The 24,200-nt window shown below is 38.1% G+C and overlaps 4 protein-coding genes across 7 annotated transcripts; 2 read left to right on the top strand and 2 right to left on the bottom strand.

Annotated features, from left to right (window-relative positions):
- The first annotated feature begins 235 nt into the window (after positions 1-235).
- On the top strand, positions 236-9,493 carry tmod4 (tropomodulin 4 (muscle)). The gene is made up of 10 exons (XM_027006687.2): positions 236-335; positions 3,900-4,062; positions 4,460-4,616; positions 4,716-4,838; positions 7,112-7,204; positions 7,297-7,427; positions 8,089-8,196; positions 8,448-8,591; positions 8,773-8,917; positions 9,271-9,493. The coding sequence occupies exons 2-10, from the start codon at positions 3,955-3,957 to the stop codon at positions 9,291-9,293; spliced, it is 1,032 nt and encodes a 343-aa protein (XP_026862488.1). The 5' UTR covers positions 236-335; positions 3,900-3,954; the 3' UTR covers positions 9,294-9,493.
- Positions 9,371-13,265, bottom strand: scnm1 (sodium channel modifier 1). Its single transcript, XM_027006688.2, has 8 exons — positions 13,173-13,265; positions 12,926-12,996; positions 12,405-12,493; positions 12,208-12,302; positions 11,991-12,091; positions 11,340-11,479; positions 11,100-11,235; positions 9,371-10,902 (listed from the first exon to the last, which is right to left on the bottom strand). Exons 1-8 carry the CDS (start codon positions 13,221-13,223, stop codon positions 10,791-10,793), a joined length of 795 nt encoding a protein of 264 aa, XP_026862489.1. The 5' UTR covers positions 13,224-13,265; the 3' UTR covers positions 9,371-10,790.
- A 960-nt stretch (positions 13,266-14,225) lies between these two features.
- Positions 14,226-15,457, top strand: lysmd1 (LysM, putative peptidoglycan-binding, domain containing 1). Its single transcript, XM_027006696.2, has 3 exons — positions 14,226-14,425; positions 14,505-14,809; positions 15,246-15,457. The coding sequence occupies exons 1-3, from the start codon at positions 14,252-14,254 to the stop codon at positions 15,376-15,378; spliced, it is 612 nt and encodes a 203-aa protein (XP_026862497.2). The 5' UTR covers positions 14,226-14,251; the 3' UTR covers positions 15,379-15,457.
- A 1,018-nt stretch (positions 15,458-16,475) lies between these two features.
- tnfaip8l2b (tumor necrosis factor, alpha-induced protein 8-like 2b) lies at positions 16,476-23,755 on the bottom strand. 4 transcript variants are annotated; one of them, XM_027006690.2, is made up of 5 exons: positions 23,633-23,755; positions 23,340-23,438; positions 20,321-20,640; positions 19,262-19,378; positions 16,476-18,108 (listed from the first exon to the last, which is right to left on the bottom strand). In XM_027006690.2, the coding sequence occupies exons 3-5, from the start codon at positions 20,636-20,638 to the stop codon at positions 17,866-17,868; spliced, it is 678 nt and encodes a 225-aa protein (XP_026862491.1). In that variant the 5' UTR covers positions 20,639-20,640; positions 23,340-23,438; positions 23,633-23,755; the 3' UTR covers positions 16,476-17,865. The 4 variants fall into 4 exon arrangements, with proteins under 4 accessions (XP_026862491.1, XP_026862492.1, XP_035386912.1 ...); XM_027006691.2 differs by lacking the exon at positions 23,633-23,755 and adding an exon at positions 23,017-23,060 and having other exon boundaries at positions 23,340-23,595; XM_035531020.1 differs by lacking the exon at positions 23,633-23,755 and having other exon boundaries at positions 18,052-18,108; positions 19,257-19,378; positions 23,340-23,595.
- Positions 23,756-24,200: the final 445 nt, after the last annotated feature.

Raw genomic sequence — 24,200 nt, forward strand, 5'->3', positions numbered from 1 at the left:
AAAACTTTGGCACGTGCTGTCCGCTTCTCTCTCTCTCTCTCTCTCTCTCTCTCTCTCTCTCTCTCTCTCTCTCTCTCTCTCTCTCTCTGTCTATGATTCATGGTCACTCTTTGAAATAAAAAAATAATAACGCCGACTTTATGAAGTGCATGCCAGTATACCCATCTCAGCACTACCCAGAAAATCAGGCAGTCGATTTAGAGAGGGAGCTATGGGTGGGGAAAGAATAATGGGAGGTGTGTTTGTGTGTGTCGGGGGTGGGGGGTTATGTTTCTCTCAGGTTCCAAATGCTGGGTTGGCCCTACCAAAGGGTTCAGCACTGACTCTGAGTGCAGGTAAGTAGCAGGCAACTTCTCACTGCCACAAGGTCTACTTTCTTAAGTGTGTGTGTGTGTGTGTGTGTGTGTGTGTGTGTGTGTGCCTAGGCTACATTGCTTGCTTCAGTTAGAATCTGTTTATGTGGAATGGAAATACGGTTCCAGTAGTCACAGTCATTTCTGCAACTGTGTGCTGTCTATGTCTGTATAATAGCTATTTATATCATAGTATAGTATTTATTTATATTGTTGTGTATTATTGTGTATTTGATGTCATTGAATGTAGCCAAACAGTTTTAATTTGTGTGGTAATAAATGAGCATTGCTGTCTAGCAAACTGTTAATTATGTGCTACACTGAATGAATCAAGATTGGTCATATAGATGCTGTGCTTAGCTTATTATGTATTGCGCTACAGAGTGATTAAAGTTCAGTTTAGTTCTTACACTTTCTAGAACCTCATGGACTTCACCCAAGTTCAATTAAATAGTTCACTGGATGAAGTTCACTTGTGGGGCCTTTTAGCAAATTTGAAGGGAACACCTCTAACTCATTTAGAAGCCATTTTGAGCCTTGTTTGTTAATAAAATGCTTTGTAAAATTTTGTGCATTTTCATGATCAATTTTATCTTGTTTTTTTGCAATTAAAGATAGCTAGTTTAATTGTAAGAAAACCTGCATTTTAAAACTGATCTCTCATTATTGCTGTTGAAGCTGCCTGAAAGCTAAACTGAGGGTCTGGTGTAAAATGTGCACTGTTGAAAGTAACTGAAGTGTAAGGCTAAAATTAAGTTGGAATTGATTTGGAATCTTACATGTGGGCGGTGAGACCTGAAGTAGCTGACCCAGACATAGTGTGAAAGCTTCTGTTTGTTGGGTCAGCTCAGGAAAAGCCTCGGTACACACACACAAAATTATACAATGTGTTTTTGCAGAATAAGAATTCCAGTTTTAGAACTTTTTTAACATTTAAAACATATTTTCTTTAGTTAATGTCTTCAAATCTCTTTAACTTTTTGTCTACCACAAATTATATCAATTTTCTGATGCAAACACTCTCTGTGCATTAGATACTTTGGTCTCACAAATTCTCTGTAAAATATGTTTGACTTTTGCAGAAGTGGCTTCTGTGGGCTTCTGTGTCTCTGCTGCACTGCACTAAAAATGGTCCCATATTAGTCACATTATATAGAATCATGACACTGAAATGTCTTTCCATTCAGTAGTTATTGTCTAATCTAAAGTTCGTTGGCACTTTCGAACACTTCATTGATTGCTGAACAATTAATTATTACTGACTTCAGCTTGAGACATTTGACACTTCATTGTACTTCCTGTTTACAGCACCACCCACTTGACATATACATAAATCAAGGAATTCATTGATTGTCTGCTGATCTTGGTGGTCTACCTATAGTTTAGCTCGCTCTCAAGCATACAATCTCACAAACACACAACTTACTTAAAGTTACTGAGATGAAGTCTCCAGAGGCACAACTAAGATTGCATTTGGAAAAGGTCTTGTTTAAAACCCTTCAGTACAGTTGGTTGAACAGGTGGAGCCAGTGCTTTGGCATGCCTTTACATTGGTTGCAGTGGAGTTGCTGTTTTGTTGGACCTGTGTAGACAGGTGTGTGAAACTGGCATCTCTTTGCCTTTCACTGGGAAACATGGAACCCTCATAAACTTGTCACCTGGTCACTGGGACTGAGCAAATGCATTTATTGAAGACACAACCTGGTGTAACTATTTATAAGTCTATCCGCTATCAATCTTGTGCTGTCCTGACTTTTGACAAACCAATGTGAAATGTATGCAAGGGCATTGGAAGCTGTTTCACTTGCACAAAACAGCAAAGATCCTACAAAATTTAACATACAGAAATATGTTGCAATGTTGCAACAAAAGCTGTGTGATAAAAAGTTAACTGAATTAATTGCATATGAGTACCAACAGTTATGCACTGTACATTAAATACATACCAACATTAATGAAATGCACATTAAATACATCAAGTACATTAATTTTACTTACTAAACAAAGATCTCAATAGTAAAATTCTCATTGTAGTAAAAAGCTGTTTATTGAAAACTTGGTTGTATTCATTATATTGTCTGTTTGTCAAATGTTTGAGATTTTGGATTAATTAATTAGATCCATCCTGTACTGAAATGCTCACACCTACACACACACCACTGATAGCTCACTGTCCAAGAAATCCAGTAAACTAATATTTTGAATACTGAAGCAATTTGTTAGGTTAGCTGTTTTGTACTGATAATTGTCTCAGTACATCCTTGTACAGAAACATCATTATCCACCACCAGTGGTTTACATGAATGATTGATGAGACTTTGTGTTTGAGGTCTTACCAGTGTGTGAGAGGAGACACAGGCAGTTATGAGAAAGTCATTCTGTGTCAGATTCAGTAACACTGCCAATGGATCCACTTATGTGGTGTGGGAATATGAATATTATTATCTCATTTGGGCTTAAATTAACTTCATAATAAGATTTATTTTCTGGTAGGACATGATCAAGTTTAACTGAGACAAACCTGCTAAAAATATATAAACGGTAATATAAACAGTGTATATTGCATGAAGACATCAGAGTTTTTTTGCAGTCATTCATTCAATATCCAGGTGAGATGGCTGAAAATGGTACTCCAACAGTGTGCCAAATCTATGCACTTGGTCTGATGTTTCTAGTGCTTATGTCAACTCATGGTGAGATCTATGCAGACTAACTGCTCAAAGGTCTGCCACACTTGCTCGCCATTCAATTTATTTATTTATTTTTTTCTGAGTAGGACCCCAGAGGCCAGATGCTGCTGTGTTAGGGTGTGGTGGTATGAAACTGTGCATGTGCTTAGTGTTTCTTATCAGCTCTGCTCACCGGTAGGTGTGCAGTACTAAGTGGAGTCTGGATGTGAATGTAAGCCTCTGATAAATAAGGGAGCACCACTTGGTGCATTTCTCACCACTGTAACACAAAACTCAGGACTGCCATTCTGGGACTAAAAATAGCAGTTCTCTCTCTCTCTCTCTCTCTCTCTCTCTCTCTCTCTCTCTCTCTCTCTCTCTCTCTTGCTCTCTCTCTTTCTGTTCAGTGATATCAGTATAGAGTCCTCTTTTCCTGTGCTACAGTCCTTATGTTCCAAATATAAAAATATTAAATAGCAAGTGCTGTGTGCTGTAATCTGAGTATGCCATCATATGGAGTCTCTTCATCATGTCATAGAATGAAAATCCCAAATGCTAGCCAATCAAACAAAGCATAGTCTTATATTGGTAGTTTATTTGGGATTCATGGTGTTTTCCAATGAAAACTGTTTTCTTCTTTCTCTGCATGCTTTGCCTTTTGTCCAGTCTTTGGATATCCTGAAAGGGTGAATGGTACTCTCCATTTAAACTGCTGGTTTAGAGAATAAGTAAGACAAACTGTTAAAAAAACACAGCCTGTTTATCATCCCTTTCTTCCATGGGTTCTTGTTATGCATGTCACACGTTGTTACCTTCTGTGCCCGTATTCCTTTCTAGCTCTCGTTCAGTTGTGCTCCATTTTCCTCTCTCTTGTCAGGGCTCTCTGTGTCTGGGCTGGTGGTGTAAAGTAGGAGTTAGATCAAGCAGCCAAGATGTCAAAGAGTGACCCTCGCGACATCGATGAGGATGCCATCCTCAGGGGCCTCAGTGCGGAGGAGCTGGAGCAGCTGGAGTATGAGCTTCAGGAGATGGATCCTGAGGTAGAGGAAACAGTTTAATGAACATACCTCATATTAAACTCACATATGTGCTCAACTTGCCAAGAAACCCACCCACCGAGGATGAGAAACAGAATTCAAAGTGCATAAGTCTCTAAGAGATTTTACAGGGTTCAACAGCCAGATGCAAATTCAGACTAAATGCACATTAACTAACAGTGTACATGATGTTTGGAAATTCTATAACTCTGAGTTTGAGACAGGGAATACTGATAATGGTCTGTGAACCAGGCAATGCTTGATAAGGATGGTGTGTTTCTAAGAATACAATGCTATTCCCCTTTATCCACTGATGGCTTTATCAAAATGCATCTAAAGCCATTCAAGTCAGAATGATCAAAAAGTCATGAATTCTGAGTGTTTTCCATACGCTTTCCAGAATGCCATGCTCCCAGCCGGCCTCCGTCAGCGTGATCAGACCAAGAAGAGTCCAACAGGGCCATTCGATCGCATCGCCCTGCTCGACCACCTGGAAAAACAGGCTCTGGAACACCAGGACCGTGAAGACCTGGTGCCCTTCACTGGGGAGAAGAAAGGTAATACAGCTACTACATCTGTGGACAAAGAGTTACAATGATGAGGGTAGTTACAGTACAGCATGCCTTTGTTGAGATAATCTGTATCTGCCCCTCTAGGGAAGAAATTTATCCCCAAGCCTGGAACAGGACAGATCCCTATTGAAGAGCAGATCACTCTGGAGCCAGAGTTGGAAGAAGCTCTGAAAAATGCCACGGATGCTGAGATGTGTGACATTGCAGGTGGGTGACATGGAAAACTGGCTGGCAGATCTCAGTGGGGTGCACTTTGGACCTTTGCTTAACCCACCACTGTTCAGATTCTCAGAGCATACCAGCGCAACAGGCCTTCAAATAATGTAAGTCAGTTAACACACAGTGGTCTCTGCTAGTCAACCTAGTAATACAGGTCAATTACTTTGGTCTGACCAAATGATAAAACATTAACATTCCTATAATCATAAAAAAATAATTAAACAAAAGTCATCCCTGCTTCAAAACATCAACTGCTAAATATATACACCCACTATACACTTTATCAAACACAAAAACCAGCTATACATCTATACTCACTGGTTACTTTTTAAGGTACACCTGTGTTATGTCTTAGAAGTCTACAGTTGACTTGCAATCACCTTTTACACAGTCTACAATTGCAATCACCTTCTACACAGTTAATCAATTCTCTGAATTTACTCACTGGATATTATTTTGGTGCAGGCCATGTTCAACACCGTGTTAGCACTCATAGCGATGTGGGATGGTTGTGGCTGTTGAGCTAGTACAGGTTATTCAAACATGGCGATGTTGCTGCAATTTACATGTCAGTGTAACTGCTGTGTTGTAAGTGTCATTGTTATTGCTGTGTTGGGTTTGTCAGTGTTACTGCTGTGTTGGGAGCGTCAGTGTTACTGCTGTGTTGGGAGTGTCAGTGTAACTGCTGTTTTGGGAGTGTCAGTGTTACTGCTGTGTTTGGAGCGTCAGTGTTACTGCTGTGTTGGGAGTGTCAGTGTAACTGCTGTTTTGGGAGTGTCAGTGTTACTGCTGTGTTGGGTTTGTCAGTGTTATTGTTTTGTTGGGAGCGTCCTCACACCCCAAAATATCTAGCTCACAGTGGTCTTGTGGACAGAAACTGACAACTGGTGAAAGACTACCTGAATGACCAAAACATTGTGCATGGCAAAAGTCAGGGTATAGACTATATTACTGTACACCTATACGGTGTTTCCAATAAAGTGGTATTTCTTAATAATGTGCAAGCGCATGTATCAAGCAAGGCTTTTGGTGACATACCAACTTTTCTCCATAAGTTAATTTTCAAAACTCTATATTTATATGACTTTAAAGTACAAAAGGAGTATCATCATATGCATCACCATGCATTACAGATGTGGCTGAGGCCAGGCCATACCACACAGTATCTTATTCCCATAACTCAGCAACTCACCAAAATAAGATGGCAAAGATCCACTGGGTTAACATGACACACAGAGAGGGTAGAGGGGGATGGTAGATTTTAAATATTGACAGTGGTCTGTAGACTGGCATATAGTTATTTGTAAAAACAAATGAGAATGTTGCAGACTGATGATTAATGTGTTGTTGAAACAGAGAACCCACGCTTCCCCATAAATTTTATTTAAAAGTATTCTTCACTTTGGGGAAAAAAAAACCCCGTTTTTTTTAAATTTCGTTTATCATTTTATATTATCTTATTTTCATAGTTCTAGAAACGTACATTTTAAGTGACTATATCATAATGACATGTTCGTCACAAACTACCGGACTCAAAAAAAAAATTTTCCAGAGTGAACACCCCTCTCGCTGTCACCAAGGCCGTCTTTATTTAAGCAGGGTTGGATGCGGTTGAGTGGGTCATTGAGCCTAAAGATTAGCTACAGTGGTCGAGCTCTTCATGGAGAATATACAGTTCTAGCGCTGGAACGCGTCCAGTGTGGGATTAAATATGTGGGATTAAACCTTCTTTGCAGCCACATTATTCTTCCGTTCTTTTTCTGACTGAAGTCCGCGTTTACCAAACCGATAGGGAGCTAGTTTAAGATTAAGGCATAAGGCATAAGGCAGCCAATTCCGTTATCTTTGTTTGTAATACTCTTAGGTTGTCTGAGGTTACAGTAACGGGTCCTGTGGGCTCATGGGCAGCTGCCCTTCTGTCTACCTCACTCTCCCCCCTAAAAGTTTTCTCTGCCGTGACTTCTGTGAACAACAGTTGTCAGGGCACCGATCATTGTGAAACTGGGGTGGGGGTTAAGAGGGAGTTTTCTCGAAAAATACTGCCACCTGCTGCTGATGAGGTGCAATTTCCGTCCTACCTTTCATCAAAGTTCTCCCTTTTAAATGTTTTTCTTGCCTAATATGAAGTATGAAATTATTTACAGTGACATGCAGTTAATGTTAAACGTCCACACATCCAAAAATGAGAGCTGTGCAGCTATATGTGGAATTTAGATATATATTATATATTTCATGAACTAAACTCAAATTCAACTTTGCAGCAATCCTGGGAATGTATACACTGATGAGCAACAAGCAGTATTATGATGCGCTGGGTGCACATGGCAAGATTGCCAACACAGAGGGCATCAAGAGTATGTACTCCTTTCACATTAAGCTCAGCATCATATGCAGCTATCTGCTCTGTTTATCTTCCTTTAACCCAGTCTGGCCTGTGCTTCTGTAGGTGTGGTAAAGCCTGATGTGTATAAGACCTACCCGGATGAACCTCCCAATGACACAGATGTTGAGGATACACTGCACCGGATCCAGAAGAATGACAACAGCTTGACAGAAATCAACCTCAACAACATCCCGGTAATCTGAATTTAAATCCCAAAAGCAGCACTGCATAACCAACTGATGCTTTAGCAGGCTGTGACACCCAAAGACCTACATTAGCTATTAGTTGCATTTAGAATGGAACTTTTAGAGTGGTGTTTCTTAATTCAGTGCAATATGCTAGAAGGTCGACAATTTTGATTGCACCTAGCTCTTGATACACCAGTACTGGATATTTAGTTCTCTTTGTTCAGGCATGTTGGTAGTTGGAAGAAAGAAAACATGTGGACCATCTGGACCTAAGAGGATTCAGCAGTCTGGCACCCATGTATATTTCATAGATCTTAATATGTACTAAATTGTTGGTTAAAATAATATTGTATGGATGATCTTGCAAGAAGTATGGTTACTGCCTCATGCTTTTTGTGACTCAAAGCTATGGAACTCCCATAAGCCATGGCTCCAAATGTTCTCACTGTGAATAAGAAATGTTTTGCTCCGTAATTTTGAGGTCAGTTTTTTCCCCCCCCCCATAAATGCTAATCTAGCGCTATTAGCATTAGCTCTATTTTGGAGATACTGAGCTGTATTTAATGTTTCATAAACACAAATACACTATTATTATTGTTATTATTATCTTGATACAGACTGCTTCTTCACTGAGAACAGTAGCAGTAACAAGTGCTTTATCATTTAGGACATTCCCGTCCCAACGCTGAAAGAGATCTTTCATGCTATGAAGCGCAACACTCATGTACTGAGCCTGAGTATTGCTGCCACACGCAGCAATGATCCTGTGGCCCATGTGAGTACTCCTAAAGAGTATAATTCCTAATGCCTATGTGCCTGGACTGGACATTCACTAATCTTTCAAACTTTGTTTCAACATACCCATATTTGAACATCAGAGAAAAGAATTTAAGTGCATTTAACAAAAAGCATTCAACTAGGAGCATAATAACAGGAAAACTGGGTTTATGTAATGATGTATTCTTGTATTTGTAGGAAAACGTTAGATCAATATTGATATTATCTCTGTCTGCCCCCATTGGCCAGGCAATAGCAGAGATGTTAACTGAAAACACAACTCTACAGAGCCTGAATATTGAGTCTAACTTCATCACTGCAAATGGGATGATGGCTGTTATTAAAGCCCTGTGTGAAAACTCCACCCTTGCTGAAATCAAGATCGACAACCAGGTGAAAGCCTTAACCAGCATGACTGAACTATTGAACTGCTATCAGAAGCATGTTGTCTTTGGCATTAGTCGTAATCTCTCATAGTGTGTTCCCTGCAGCAGCAGCAGCAGTTCCCTGCCTTAGTTGTGCCATTTCCATCCTGTTTTTAATTCTGGTTGACTGTGTGATTGACTGCATAAAGAGGCAGAAATTGGGCGACTCAGTTGAGATGGAGATTGCCTCTATGTTGGAGAACAACCCCTGCATCTTGAAGATTGGTTACCACTTCACGCAGCAGGGTCCTCGTGCCAGAGCAGCCATGGCCATCACCAGAAACAATGACTTCTGTGAGTTCATAAACATATTATTAGCCATGCCTTTTACAAGCACAACAGATCTCACAGAAGAGCATAACACACAGTGAATTGGCTTTTATATTTTAATAGTTATTCCCCCTAAGATGAAAAGTAGTGAATTAATCATATAATTCTCAGTGAGAAATTATCAGTTATACTTAGTTCAACCCAGGAACCCAGGAGCAAATTTGATTCCACTAATTTCACTCATACACAGATGGAACAAGTTTTTGCACAAGTGTATTTCACTTTGTCTGCTGCATTTTGTATTAGAATTGTGTGTGGAAAAAAATATTGCTTTATTAATGTTTATATATATATATAATTTTTGTTTTTCCATATAGTTCGCCAGCAGAGGATAAGCTGAGCGAAAGGTTGCCATGGTGTTTCCTGGAGCACTGCTGGACACTTACAGACTCATGACAGATTAACCTGCTGTCTTTACCATCCATTACCTGCCATTGTGGATATCATTAGCTACAACCCTGCTCCATTTTCCTTTGTAGACACTGGATTTCATCAAGCCAGTTCTTTCTGACTGAATAAAGATCACGTGCCTTCAATCTATCAATGTTTGTAAACTTGTAAAAAGACACTGTTTGATCATTTCTTGAGTCATGAATATATTTTTTTCAATATGGTGCTTCTAACAAACAAGTTATGTATATATTTTAAATAAACCCGTTATCTTTCATTGTCTAATCAGACTTCAGTTTTGTTAAAATTTAGATCAGAAATGGTGTGCCTGTTCCTGTCACCAATGTTCCTTGAACAAGTTTATTAAAAGTGCTGGCATACCTAATTGAGATCATTAATGTTCTGCTTTAAAATGGCATTCATTGCCACATTTCACATAGCTGCTAAATCAATCAGTCAATGCCATTTTTTTCTTTAAAATTGCAGACTTAAATGTGGAATGTGGCTCATAGTGGAGAAAAATTGATCATAAACAAATAAACACATGCAGCATGCATCTTTATCAGGGTTGCGAGTTACATTTCATTTATACAGTGATTGATAACCTGCGTATTCCCTTAGAAGCAATAATCAGAAAGTTAAAAAAATCAACAAGTTAATAAGTTATGAAACTTGAGTTTTTAATTGTTAAATTACTGACAGTTCAGCTTCATTAGGCACTCTCAGCTCTGTGTGTTGGTGAATGATTGTGTAATGAGTTCACTGTGAAGACAGAGCTCGTTACTGTTGGGCCCTTCAATCTCATCTTTGTCAGAACTATTAGATTCCCTGCTGTAGCTCTTGGTCTTCTGCCACTTTCCTATTTATACTTATAGACTAAGAGACATGAAAGTCTGTCCCCTGAGATTGAGTTACAGGTGCCCAAATATAGCTCTTTAGCAGGTCAAGAAAGAAGGGGGAGTACACAGAAGATTCATGTTCTACCTTCAAAGCAGCTGCTAACCTGTCAAGACTATTCATGGACTTGTGTGAGAGCGATCAGTTGTGTATATAGCTACAAGCTATTGATCCAAACCGCAGTGCTTTGGCAAACAAAATGTGAAGCACACAGAGGCTGTGTACTTGCTGCTTGATTAGACAGGTATATTAATTCTGATTCTTCTAACAATGAGAAAACAAACAAGGAAAAGTACATAAAAATAGCTTTCCTTTACAACAGGCATTATTCCTTTACCCTTTTATTATAAAGCAATCACTAGCTCTCCTGTGTATAGAACATTTTAACAAGATGCCAATGTCAACAGACAGCACAAGCCTGCATTCGAAACCTTCCTCATCGGCAGTCCTTTTCATTTCACATTTTCCCCTGAGTTCAAAGTTTTTAAATGAAGATGCCGTTACTTGGAGGAAGCAGAAAGATTATCAAAAACTGGCATGGCAGCATAATCTATGTAGTTTCACTAGATGAGAGCAGTGGAAGTGGGTCTTCCTCATCTGAATCAAATTCAACATTTTCATCTTTTACCCATTTACCACTTGGGTCATGTAGCCACCCGGCACTGAAACAGAGAAAAGCATTAGAAAGGAGGACACTGATGCTTCAAAGCTCTCAAAAGGCCTCACTTGAAACGGTCGGAATAAGTAAATATTGCTGAACTCTGAACGTAGTTTAATTATACCCTAAAACATAATGAATATTGTAGGTTATTGTATATTGTCAACAGCTTCAATATAAAATGGCTAAATGACATTGTACCTCTTTAATTTGAGGTAATGTTCCAGTTCTCTGCATCTCTGCTTCATTGGAGGTTCAGATTCAGGTGGCCTGCTTGCACTGGACAGCTTTTTCTTTTTCTTTATTTGTCTCCTATTCTGGCACTGACTTGAATTTGCTAAAGCACAGCAATCAAATAAGGGGAGAAGCTAATTATGGAAGCAAATTATGCACCACTGCACCAGAATAATATGATGAGCATGTATAAAAAATGTAGCTTACTTATTTCACTATAAGCAGGCGTGGTTTGTGTGTTGATGTTCTTGGCAGTAGTTGTACAGCTCTGATCTACAGTGTGCTCACTCACTGGTGTGTTTCTACAGCCTGAGCTAAATCCCACTGCAGGGTTTTCAGACCTTTCACTTAAAAACAAAACAAACCAAAAAGAAATTAACAAACCAAAAAAATATATTTATCCAAACTACAGATACCAATGCAGTACTGCTTTCAAAAAGCTACATGCATCATGCAATATAATTTAACTAATAGCCAGCTTTTTAAATAAAAAAATCAGATGGTCCCAATTTTTACACAATGATGTAGGCTGGCCAGTGGACCAATACCAAACCTCCTGTGGCTGGCCACTCTGAGCACTAATACCAACCTTAATTGTTATGATTTAAATCACTGGACAGCCATATACAAGCTGCGGTGTAAGTCTAAAATTACTATGCTTCAGATAGGAAAAGTTAATTCAATAAAAAAATATATATTTCACTTAAAACTGCATATTATACCTATATATAAGGTAATACAGAATACATTAGCACTCAAAATTAGTATTAATTTACAGATAAATTCTTAGTGGATGTACCACTGAGTGTTAATAGATTTTCCAGTGTCAGTACAGAAAGTTAAATGCCCAGTCATTACCTGGCCTTTTTATGGCAACTGCTATAAGGAACAGTTCTCAGTAAGGCATGATGGGTAATCCTTCGTGTCTGTGTAAGCAATGGTGCCGAGCTGCCTGCTTCCTAAGAACATAAAAGTGCTTGTGAAAATCTCATGTCATCTATGAATATTAATCTAAATTATGCAAGATGTAATAACAAATATTAAAATAATAATAATAATAATAATAATAATTTACCTCACGGTCTTCTTCTTTGTTAACAAAATCTTGATGTCTCCTCTTATCGATTTCATTTTGTATCTGAGCTTTTTTTCCATAAAACCAATTTAGACCTGAACAGAGACACACCAATAAAACAGTATTGATCTGAAATATAATTAAGAAATGTAGTTAATATGTCATGAATAAAACTACAATGCTGTACTAAGCTTTACCTTCAAGATGCCGCTTTCCTTTTCTGTGTACAGTCAGCATATCCACGGTATCAAAAACAGGACGATGTGAACACACTAAACAGCTGTACCTACAGAAAACCAAAACAGATGGGATCTAATTCACTTAAGTTGTAAGTTAACTTATACAAGCAGGTGCTGGGTACTCTATTTCAATTTTCCAGTTCAAAGTATTTTTATTTCAGTTTCTAATAAAGATGATTTGCTAGTGACAACCATTCAACCAATCTTCTCAGCTACAGGCCTACTACATAACTAGCTTCTACTCTATAAAGGCTACACTTTTCTTTCTTTTTGTAAGAAAAGGGTGTCTGTAAACCATATAACCTGAAGTAACTGCAGTGTACTGTAGTAAGACATGTAGATATTCAGAATTATAGTAAAGTATTCCAGAGAAACAGAACGTTTTAGACAGAGGTCCTCCATCACTTGTGTAAACAAAGTGATTTTTTTGTCACACACACACACACACACACACACACACGGAGAGAAAATTAGACCACCTTCCGTTTTTCATCAGAGCAGCCTCATCCTCAGGTATGAAGTGGGACAGCAAGTCCGCAACACGCCGTTTCTATAAAGGATAAAGATTCTAAGATTTAGTTCATGTGCTTCTGAAAGACGCGGTGAACTAAGATAGCTAGTGTTACTTAGCTTCTATCAGAATTGTGATTTGAAATCAACGTTAAATATTACAAGCTACCATGTTAAAAAGTATTGCATATAGAATTTAATCGTAAAATAATATACCTTCAGAACGTTAAGTAGACTTTGATCATCACCTTCCCTTTTGAAAGACATTTTAGTAAAGTTACTTAGCTAGCTAGTTATCGATGCTATCTAACTCGCAAGCTAGCTATTAATCTACAACTATCTACTCATCATTTCCTGTTTTCAAAACGGAATTGTGGGTATTGACAGGCATTGGTGGTACCATAGCTAGCATGTTTAGCTATTCGTCCCTTCTGCAACTGTTAGCTAGCTAGTTAACAGCTAAGCTAGTGTGGCCATTCTGGACCTCTTCCTAAATACTACTAGAAAGAACTTGAACCAAACTCTAGGTTAACGTTGACAGATTTCTTTCATGTTTTTTTCACAAGTTAGCACAGTGGTGATAATTAACATCGTTACCTAGATAAGTTGGACATAGAAATTGATCTATAATTAGTTAGCGTTTTGCTATCTAGGTTAGCTGTTAACTAACTAGTTAATAGCATAGCTAGTTAGCAAGCTAAGATGTTTGGTAACCTAGCCAACACTTATTTGTAATATACTAGCTAATGCTAGCGGGCTCGGTTAGTTTACTTAAATCACGCTAGCAAGTCTCAGCTAGCTAACCTAGCTAGCTAATGCTGTCGTTCCTGGCTCATTACATTTAGCTAGCTAGCTGCCTACCTAGCTACGTAACCAGAAATGAGTGGCTTCTGTAACATTTGCTTATAAACTAAACTATAACGAAGTCATGATTTGTTAGCTAAGCTAGCTAAACTCTAGCTGGTCATTAACGCTACCTAGCATTAATGAACGTTGGCTAACCTAGCTAACGCTAGCTAGTTGACAGCTGAACCACCACCCTGTATGTTCCGTAGCTTGCTTAGCTAGCTAGTTAGCTAGATGAGTTGTTCCTAATATTCGCCACCGTTTTGGAAAAGGATGTTTTTAGTCCCGGTTTGATGACCTAGCGTTGCTAGCTGATAACTTTACACGTCTGAAACCCATACAGTAGCCATCGTATTTTCTCGCTTAGGTAACATAACGTGCTAACTAGCTAATTTACTAGCGAAGTGTCGGTTGTAACCGATATTCAGCACCAGTCATAAAAACTAGGCATGTCCACGGACCATACATCGTCAATGACTGGAACCCACAGTCTCCTTTGCGGGCAGCGTGCAAAGTCTTATGGCAGCCTGGTGACCTCATCACCAATCAGACAAAAAATAATTGAACACAAAGTTCAACCTGAAGACACTTTACAAGGATTATCATTGAAATATGGTGTATCTGTAAGTAAGCCGTAGAGGTATTCTATCTAATCACAGTTAATCGAAGGATTGCTCTTGACCTCGTTTTCCCTTGTTGTAGATGGAGCAAATCAAAAGGGCAAACAGACTGTACACCAATGATTCAATATTCTTGAAAATGTTCCTCTCCATCCCTCTACCGACAGAGTCGTTGTTTACTAATGAGAATGAACTGTGTGACGAAGAGTTAAGGCAGGAAGAGAGGAATTCACATCAACAAGTTTTCACTGATAATGGTCAGACAGGCTTTAAAAGTCAAGAAGTGACTCCAGATCTTTCTCCATCAGACTATTTAAAAAGGATAGATAGCCTGATTAATCAGTCCAAAAAAGCAGCTGTGAAGGCATGTCAAATGGAAGATAAACAGTAAGTAGCCTAAATGTAATTACTGTTATAGCTTGATATCCACTGGTTAGGTTTTATCTGTACAGTTTTAGTGTCTTGACTTTCCTGTAGGCTTCATTTAATGGCTCATTAAGATAAGCCTAAGGTAAGATGCCTTTGCATTTAGCCTTAATAAATTAATAGGCTTTGTTGTCCTTGTGCTGACACCACCAACTGCAGTATACCCAGTAATTTGATTTAAGTTCTAACACCATACAGAAATAGGCTAAATTACTTGCATGTTGGGGTCCATCACAAATCTAGGAAGCTGTTCAAATCTCATTCAAGTTTTAAAATGTTTTTTTTTTTTATTGTCAGTTTTGAATTTGTCTATGTACAAGTTACTCTGCAATAATGTCAAGCTGTTGGCTTATTTTATTTACTTTTTTACTCTTTTGTTTGTTTGTCTTGTTTTGAGGTTGTTTTGCACCAGTAAGGGTTCCAGTGCCTTTTGTCAGTGTCAGCAGGCCATGCTGGGAGCTGCGCCTCTTGCTATTACCAGACGTGTCAAGAATCTGAGGGACAGAGAGGATGAGATCTTTCAGCTCTGACCCTGCTTCTTTATAGAGCTGTTTAGCTTCTGCCAAATATTTAGACATAGAAACAAAATAAAGATTGAAGTTGGGTAGACGGGTGATTTCTGATTTCAAAAATCCCTTTTGAAATATAGGTGCTGTTTGATGATTTACTACTAGCATTTATGCCCTTGATAATTATGATTGACTGGGCTGGTACTCTACTGAATGTCCTTATGTAAGGCTGCTGGCTGGTTTAGAATACCTGCTGTACAATAGTGGTATATATTTTATCCCCTATTCCCTAGCACCTGTCTTTCTTTTATTTTTCATCCTCTAGCAAGGCTTGCACACTGGCAGTGAAAACATTACCTTATAAAAATTGAGCCCATTTCATGTAGATCTTAGGTCAGGCTGTGTTTTCACAGCAAATATTCACAAATCTGTGCTTTGATTGTATATGGGTTAAGGCACAGTATTGACATTTATTATATTTGCTGAAAAAAGAACCATCTAAACAAGACTTAAAAATAATATTACATGTCACTTTTTCCTTGATTTTCAAAGGACCTTCTTTGTTCTGTTCTCTTGGTTTATGAGGTGTTGCATATTTTGTCACATGGTTGCTCACTGCAAGGGGGATATTTCACAAAGCATTTCTCTACTGGATTTAATCCAACAGTCTTAACTGCACAAGAGGAGAAAAAGCCAAAGAACATTCTTGACCTACTGGGAATTCTGCTTGGTGAAACATCCCACTCTTGTCCTAATTGATTTCACTTGCATTGTTTTTTTAATGTGGCATTTGTTGTTTAATAGTTGAGCAAGCACATAAGTGTGAAGAAGGCATAGACAAAATAGGCTTTTTGGGGCAAGTTGTTGGGAATGGTCAGGAACAGAAGTCCAACTTAAAAAAAGTAGAATCAGAGTAACGGTCATGATTTATACTGAAACAGTTCATGACCCAATGATTGCTCAAGACATCATTTGTGGTATTTACCTATTGTGAATATCCAAGTTAAATTTTACTGTAATACTGTGCACAAATGTAAATATAACAGCACCTATAACATAGGCACAAAACACATAAATGAACAACTGGAGAATAAATGCAATGCTGTGCACAAAACAGATCATCAGACACACTTTTTAAGATAATGAGAGAAGAATGTCAAGTGATATATTTTTGTAATGGTTAATAGATTTTTAAAAATGTTTAGTATTACAGTTGGAGGGTATGTGTAGGATACACATACAAACCATGAAGCCGGCCATGAAGATTAGTTACAGGAATCTTATACAAAGTATGGAGTGGTAGTCAATATCTGAACATGAAAATTTAGATACTTTTCCTTAGGTTTGGTTATATGAAAGGTCTGCTCCTTACAAGTGCTTAAAATATTTATATTCCTTCAACTCTCACTGACTTTATCAGTCTAAACTGATATTTAAGTTCTAATAACTAAAATGCCAACAGGTAGCCTTTTTGGCACAGAAAAGAAGTGAACAATTAATTATTAGCTCAAGGAATTTTCTTTAAGTTGGCGCATTACTGAGAAACTGGTTTTCCTTCAGTGCAAAGTGACTGTAGGTGGCAGAAAAGAGCTCTGCTAATATGTAATAGAGCTTTGTCCATTTACATTTATGGCACTTGGCAGATGCTCTTATGCAGAGCGACTTACATATTAATCAGTATGATAGTATGTGTCTTCCCTTGCTAATTGAACCTGTCGCCTTGGTCACCTTCCCCTACCTGCTCTACTAGGCTTTGCATTTTGTCATTTTCTTTTACATCTCATGTATGTTACAGATTCTTAATTACCGTTTGGATGGCTAAGTTTACAATTGCATTACAATTGCAAATACATTGTGAAATATTCTTTCTACATCCAACTTTTAAATGTTATTATGGGTTAATTATGTCATTAACTGTTAACCCTTGTATTCAGAGCACCGTCTCTGTGTTTGAAGAAGGTAGCATGTGACTCTGTCATTGTTTAAAATATTCAGTGTTGCTATTAGTTATTATAAAATCCCTTATTTTGATTTATGGATGTTCATGCTGATAATTCAGTTTGCCTTCTTTTTTCACTATTCATAATTCATTCAACTATTGGACAATATGCAACTAAAACAAATTTACAGAACTTTTCATATACACAACAAACTTTGTTTGTTGTCAGAAAGGCAGCAGGAATTCATGGTTAGAAATATTTGTAAATGTAAATACTCTCCAAGAGTTCTGTTCAATGCACCAAGCTGTTTTTTGAGATATCACTAAAGTCACTGGTTAGCTTTTAAAAAGTAACATTCATCTATTTTGCACAAGGCTGCCAGCAAGGACATGAAATGTGACTTTCATGCAATAGGCAAAACATGGTGTTGAACTATAATAGCACCCAGGAAACTGACATAAGAGTTGTCATTTGTCTGGAGTTTGTTTCTTTCTTTACTTTTCTCTAGTCCAGAACCTTGCTGGTCCCTTTACAACAATAATATTGAAAGGTCCCAATGGTGCAACACTCATAATTTCCCCTCTTCAAGCAGTTTGTTGAGTCCACTGCAGATTTTGTGGAGGTTGGACTTGAAAGGGCCATTTGGATTGTACAGCTGGGTGAGGAACTCAGGGTCCGAGTAATGGCTGAAGACATGGTTGATGCGTCCATGGGATTTCGTTGTGAGATGAGTGGACACTAGCTTCAGCAGCATGTCTCTGCATGCAGTTAGGATGTCTGATATCACTGCCTTGTCAAATGTGAAGTCAACCTGGAGCATACAAAACAAATGGTGAACATCTTTCTAAACATTCTGTTTAGAAATTATACTTGATGGCAAACACAGCAGAGCAAATGCCTTTTAATGTATAAGGGCCTTTCAGGGAAACATTCCAGGGGAGAATTCAGTATAACCAGGGTTAGATTTAATAATTAAGCCTGTAAAACCAGACTTGTTTTTGTACTGTATGAAGTAATTCTTGTAGCTTGTTGCTGCTGATGGTTTAGTAAAGGGTTTAGAACAACCAGGGTATTAATTCATATGGGTTCATAGAGTTCTATTTTGCTAGTTAAGTACTGAAAGTCATTACCCCATAATTACAAGTGATGCAAACGGCAAGTCAGGGTTATGATTGTTTCAGAACAAATAATTTTATCAATATATTTATGATACCATTCACAATAAGTTATGCATAAATTATTTTTGCATTATTAATGGACTCTCTCTCTCTCTCTCTCTCTCTCTCTCTCTCTCTCTCTCTCTCTCTCTCTATATATATATATATATATATATATATATATATATATATATATATATATATATATATATGATTGTCTATAGCCAAATTGTGTTGCCATTATGACACTAATATTTATCTTATTTATATATTATATATATCACTCTAACATCAATAGTGGAACTGGGAGCTGATAAAAATCTTATTCAAATTGATCACATGGTCACATACTTAAATATAGTTTGATATGAAATCAGATTGCATAAATTGTCTCGCAGACGTTCCTGAAACACAAGCATACGAGTGAGGTGATGGTGCATATCACGATAATGACATGTTCAGACATTTCCAGTCGTTAGTCTTATATGTCATTCTGGTCATCATTTACAATTTACAATTCTCATGAACATGCTGGTGTAGGCCTAACAGTTTATGAGTCATTTACGATAATGAGCATTTCATGAACCAGACATGGCACATTCATACAAATCGATTTTATGACAAAAGCACCAGAAATTTCAGATGAAATTCAAAAATGTTCTTGCATGTTAGCAAAGAGTTCTTTGTTAGCAAGCAAGTGACAGTTCAGGAACAACTGACGTGAGTGAGGGCAAACAGATTTGTAATGAATGCCTAAAACTATGTGATCAACAACATATCTTAAGAAATGAACAACCCAGACCTCACCAACATAATGAACAGACGCATCAGAAATCTTGACCTTTGTGGATACTTTTTATGTTGTAATAAAATCCATTCATGACTCTTGTATGACATGAACACTGGACAGCAGCAGGAAAAGGTCTGTACACCCCAGAAAAGATACGTTGAGCATTAAATTAAATTATTGTATATGATATGTAAAATATCGTCTATCATTTCAATGTCCTTTTCTTCATTATGACTATAAGGCCAATAAGAGCACCACAGAAAAGATCATCTTATTTCAGATCCACTGTTTAGAATGAGGGGCCCCAGTTTATGTTTTAACTGTATTAGTAAATGTTTACATGATCAACATTTACAAATGTTTTTCTAAATATATGTAAAAGACAACTAATACCTTCCTTTGGTCAAATCCATGTCATTCATGAAAGAGCTCAGTAAATGCTGATATGAATTAGTCAACCCCGATTCAGTCAGCAAAATGCCAGAAATGTACGGATTATAACCTAAAATTGAATGTAACGATATGCAACCTATTAGGTACAGTTGTAAAATGTGTGTACCTTAATATTAGCCAAAATACTTGTGATATTGGGTTCAATGTAGCTATTGTAGCTGTATTGTAGCTATTTTTTTGTTTTATGAGAACACATTAGCATGAAAATAATATCAGCATGTCCTGGGTATTTTTTACGATTGTCTCTACTTTGACTCCAACAGACTAATGTACCGTGGAGTCAGATATGCTTTTGATGGTACTTGTCTGCTGTTGTTGTAATTCTTCCAACATTAGAACCTGTGAAACTGGTAAGCATGCCATTGTAGCCTAGGGTGTTACTTGGGAGTTTCTGAAGTGGGCAAAGCATTATAGTATTTGTGATATTTAAACAGTTTTCATATAGAAATGTCTCTCTTCATTTACAGAGAACATTGCTGCTAAAAGAAATTCATGAATGTGGTGTCAAAGTTAAACAGCTACTCTTCTTTTTGGAAAAAGGAAAGTGATAATTTAAAGGACTAAACCAGTTGAATATGGGATTTGACTAGTTTTATCATACTCTCACAATCTATGAGGTTTACCTCATGGAAGCTGATCGCCGTCATGGCTCCCTGGTGTAATTTCTTCTTGAAGTTCTGGGCTACTCTCAGTTCCTCCTCACTAAAGCAGTTATGTCTGAAGAGCACAGCAATCTTCACTACCACCTTAATCAGGTCCTTAATCACTTTCTGGGCCTCATTGCGGTTCCCTGTGTACTCCTTCGACACGCGGTACAACTCATCCAGGATCTCACTGCTCGTATCATCGATGAACATCTGCACTACTGACTTGTTGGCCATGTTGCTGAGAATCTTTTTCTGGGCTTTCATAGCCATGTCCTTGGAATTGAAGTTCTCCATTTCTTTAGAAAGAAGAAGTGAGGGGAAATAGAGATTAGCAAGTTGATTTCAAGAATTTATTACAGTGCTAAATATATATATATATATATATATATATATATATATATATATATATATATATGTGTGTGTGTGTGTGTGTGTGTGTGTGTGTGTGTGTGTGTGTGTGTGTGTGTGCACACGTATGTGCGCTTCAGTACACTGCAGTTACTCACCTGGAGTCAGATGTTTATGTTTATTTAGCACTGTATATATATATATATATATATATATGAGACAATTTCTCACAAAATATCATATTCAAGACAACAAAGAGCTTAGCTGTTCATTATGTATGTGCTCCCCAGCTACATCCGTTTCTCTTCAATGTTTGTTACTGAGATTTTCAACTCTTGGGGATGTCCCCTTGAGGCCTCATTGAAAAACCCACCTCTGGGGAGAAAGATTAGACCCTAAAGAATTCATCAGTGCTAACACCATGTAAACAAAAATAAAGGTTTCATTGTCATTGCCAGAAAATTTTCATTTACTTTCTTATTTCAGATTGTTGTGGTTAACAAGTACTTAATTGGTCAATCTAACTGTATTCTAAACTGCAGTTTTTGGTCCTTGGTGCAGAACATGCAAAGACATGTATGGAATAACAGCAAGGTGCATAGCTCACACAAGTTTCCACATGCATCTCCCAATTGTGCAATAACATGAAAACACCAGACCTCAAGGAGTGCCAAGCAGCTCTAAATGATGAGTAAGAGTATCTAAATACTCTGGGTTAGTGTGTTTGTTCTTATGTTGAGCTTTAGGCCAATGAGATGACGCAGTAAGAAGGTGGATGCACTGAATGAGAAATGTACAACTGAGGATGAGCTCCAAAGTTAATCAATGTTGTCATCATGGTGCTAATCCTAATTACCTAAGCAAATCTATAAGAATGACTACTAATTATGTTGTATTAGGGATGTCACAAGTGATGCTTACAAACCTCGATTTTGAGTTATACTAAGGACTGGTTCTAATTCTCTGATTCAGTTCAAGTATTGAAAAAATGTGTCAATTTGTAGACCCACCCTTGAAGCCCCACTGTGGTGCATGGAGATGGAAGATCTCAATAGCTGTGGAGCATATAGTTATCTCCAGTGGTGTTGCTGTATGTATATGTGTGTGTGTGTGTGTGTGTGAATATATATATATATATATATGAGACAACATTTAGACCTGATCAATATTCAAATAACTAATTTTAATAACATGCTTATGGTTGGTTTACAAGAGTTAATGCAATGTATTGTTAACAGTTTGTTTAACTAGTTAGCTTTAATTGTTGCACTGTTAGTTCTAGCTGAAAATAAGCTGAATAAAATTTCCAGCATTTCTTAATTAGAATGTGCTAATTGTTAGCAGGGAATCTGATCCCTGCTTGCAAGTGCTTTGATGGAGCAGTCCAATTGGAGAATTATCCACAGGCGAGGTGAATGTTTAACATTCCAGAGATGCATGTAGCTTGGGGGGTGGGTGTGTTGGGGGGATGCATGTGCTCATTCAGACAGGCGAAGCCTGGTGCATTTGCAGGACAAGAGGAGTCCTATGGCCCCAGTGTATTCAGTGCAGGGGCAGCAGCATTAACCCTGTCGTTACAAAGCAGCAGGCATTTGTGCCAGCTCCACTGACAGCAGCGGAGGGACAGGTCATAACCTGTTGCTTGGCTGCCTGGCACTGGGGGCCAGGGATCTAGCTGCTGTAGGTATCTCTCCTGGGCTTTGATTTACAGAAGGCAAGCATGCATTTTACAATGACTAGCTTGTCAGAAAAGCTATAGAATGTTCCAGGTATTTGTATACAAATGAGTGAGGGCCCCAGAGAAGCATTTCTATGTAAGTCATTGAGGTGGAGCATGTGTCCGTTATGTATATTAGGTCTTTAAAAAATCCTCACCTGCTTTACTGGTGGCATTTTTCTGGGTGGATAAAAGTGACAGCTTGGCTCTGTGTGGAATGTTTGCTTTGCGCTGCAGAAAGGAGACTCTCCATGTGTGTTTGCCTTATTCTTTATGCTGTGTTCATTGCGGCGGTTGTTTTTCATAAGATGACTGAGTGTATGTGGTTGTTCATAAAGGAAGTGAAACTCTGATGTTAAACAGCAGGAAAGTTACAAGCTACTACTTTTCTTTCTGCCAATTTGACAAGGCAGTGAATCAGTTCTTATACTGGAACCCCCTTAATTTTCAGGCAAAGTCTACACAACATGAGAGAGAATACCTCCACTTAAATAGGCCAGCATTGGATGGGGAAACTCCACAGTATAAAACCTTGTTGTGTAATTCGCAAATGGCGGCATGTGGCTCTCTTTTCTACTCGGCCCACGACAAAGGAATTAGATAGTACCTATCCCTGCATGAGCCCAGATTGTATTCCCTCCAAGCTCCTGCCTACAGAGGGAAGGGGGTGAGAGCAGAACATATGTACATGAGACAGCAGCTCCGGTTGCTCTCCAAAAACGGCTAGTTTTGCCTTTTACAATCACAGAACTAACTACAAATCTGGTTTCATTTTAGTATTTTTGACAGTTTTCTACAGCTACTTTTTCTCCAACTTAAATATTTTCAGATCTCAAATGGCCCCTCACATGTCATGTCAGTCAGTGGATCTGCAATGTGTGTTCTGAGCTGCAATGGAGAGGACATAAGTCAGTAGCAGAGGGTCCTTACCTGCAACTTATTCTTCCCTCCCTCTTCTCTGATTAGGTGCAAGTCTTTGTTAGATCAGGTGATCAACATCCAGTTTTTCTTCTTGGGTGAAACAGTCTCCTTAAATAAAACAGGAATATTACAAAATCTTTCAGGCAAATCCTCTGATCTGCTCGCCGCTCTGTTTCAAGATAATTTGGCTTGTACTTCCTTGAGGAACTAATTTTCTAAGACACACCCCTAAGAGTGCATGCTTCTGTCCCTCATTTTCTTTGCCTGTCTGTCTCCCCTACAACACATGCACACACACTTACAGTCAGACAGTCTCCCCACCCTTCTTTCTTACTCTTGTAGCTGCTGACAGCACTCCTGCATGTTCTAACAAGTGAAACCAGTGTAAAGAATTTAGCAGTAATCCGGTGATGCAGGCCATTGAAAGGGGGAGGGCTTTTGTCTTTTTTGGTCACAATTACTGGAATGTAGCCACTGTCAGCGGTACTCTTACAGTCTGACTCATGTGTGCTACACTGTAGTTGCAAAAAAGACATACATCAATGAAATGGCATGCTTTTCATTCATCTCAGACTCCAGGACAGGTTAACTTCCAGAGTGCTACTGCAAAGTTCAGAGGGCTTTGTTGTGATATAAAATATCCTTCATCCAGTGTAGGATTCATTTAATCTTCAAAATACATAGTGATTTCAAGTAAAGTCTCATATATTATTTTTTATTGGTTGCTTAACTGAAACAGCACCTGATGGTTATGTAGCCAAAAGTAGTTAATGAACAATACAGAACCATTTCACTTATACAACTTGTTTTCGAAACTGAGCAATACAGTTACATAGGACCTGATACTTAAATCATTCTTTGTTTGCTGAA

This window comes from Electrophorus electricus, chromosome 10 (assembly GCF_013358815.1).
Source record: "Electrophorus electricus isolate fEleEle1 chromosome 10, fEleEle1.pri, whole genome shotgun sequence".
NCBI lineage: Eukaryota > Metazoa > Chordata > Actinopteri > Gymnotiformes > Gymnotidae > Electrophorus > Electrophorus electricus.

Excerpts from the sequence above, each read along its gene's own strand:
- tmod4 (XM_027006687.2), top strand. The coding sequence starts at position 3,955 with ATGTCAAAGAGTGACCCTCGCGACATCGATGAGGATGCCATCCTCAGG. Across the intron at positions 4,617-4,715 it reads CTTCACTGGGGAGAAGAAAG|GGAAGAAATTTATCCCCAAG; the intron begins GTAATACAGCTA and ends CTGCCCCTCTAG. Across the intron at positions 8,592-8,772 it reads AAATCAAGATCGACAACCAG|AGGCAGAAATTGGGCGACTC; the intron begins GTGAAAGCCTTA and ends GACTGCATAAAG.
- lysmd1 (XM_027006696.2), top strand. The coding sequence starts at position 14,252 with ATGTCCACGGACCATACATCGTCAATGACTGGAACCCACAGTCTCCTT. Across the intron at positions 14,426-14,504 it reads CATTGAAATATGGTGTATCT|ATGGAGCAAATCAAAAGGGC; the intron begins GTAAGTAAGCCG and ends CCCTTGTTGTAG. Across the intron at positions 14,810-15,245 it reads TGTCAAATGGAAGATAAACA|GTTGTTTTGCACCAGTAAGG; the intron begins GTAAGTAGCCTA and ends TCTTGTTTTGAG.
- scnm1 (XM_027006688.2), bottom strand. The coding sequence starts at position 13,223 with ATGTCTTTCAAAAGGGAAGGTGATGATCAAAGTCTACTTAACGTTCTG. Across the intron at positions 12,092-12,207 it reads ACAAAGAAGAAGACCGTGAG|GAAGCAGGCAGCTCGGCACC; the intron begins GTAAATTATTAT and ends TTATGTTCTTAG. Across the intron at positions 10,903-11,099 it reads CATTACCTCAAATTAAAGAG|TGCCGGGTGGCTACATGACC; the intron begins GTACAATGTCAT and ends TCTCTGTTTCAG.
- tnfaip8l2b (XM_027006690.2), bottom strand. The coding sequence starts at position 20,638 with ATGGAGAACTTCAATTCCAAGGACATGGCTATGAAAGCCCAGAAAAAG. Across the intron at positions 19,379-20,320 it reads CGGCGATCAGCTTCCATGAG|ACCTTTTCCTGCTGCTGTCC; the intron begins GTAAACCTCATA and ends TGGGGTGTACAG. Across the intron at positions 18,109-19,261 it reads TGCGTCTGTTCATTATGTTG|GTTGACTTCACATTTGACAA; the intron begins GTGAGGTCTGGG and ends TGTATGCTCCAG.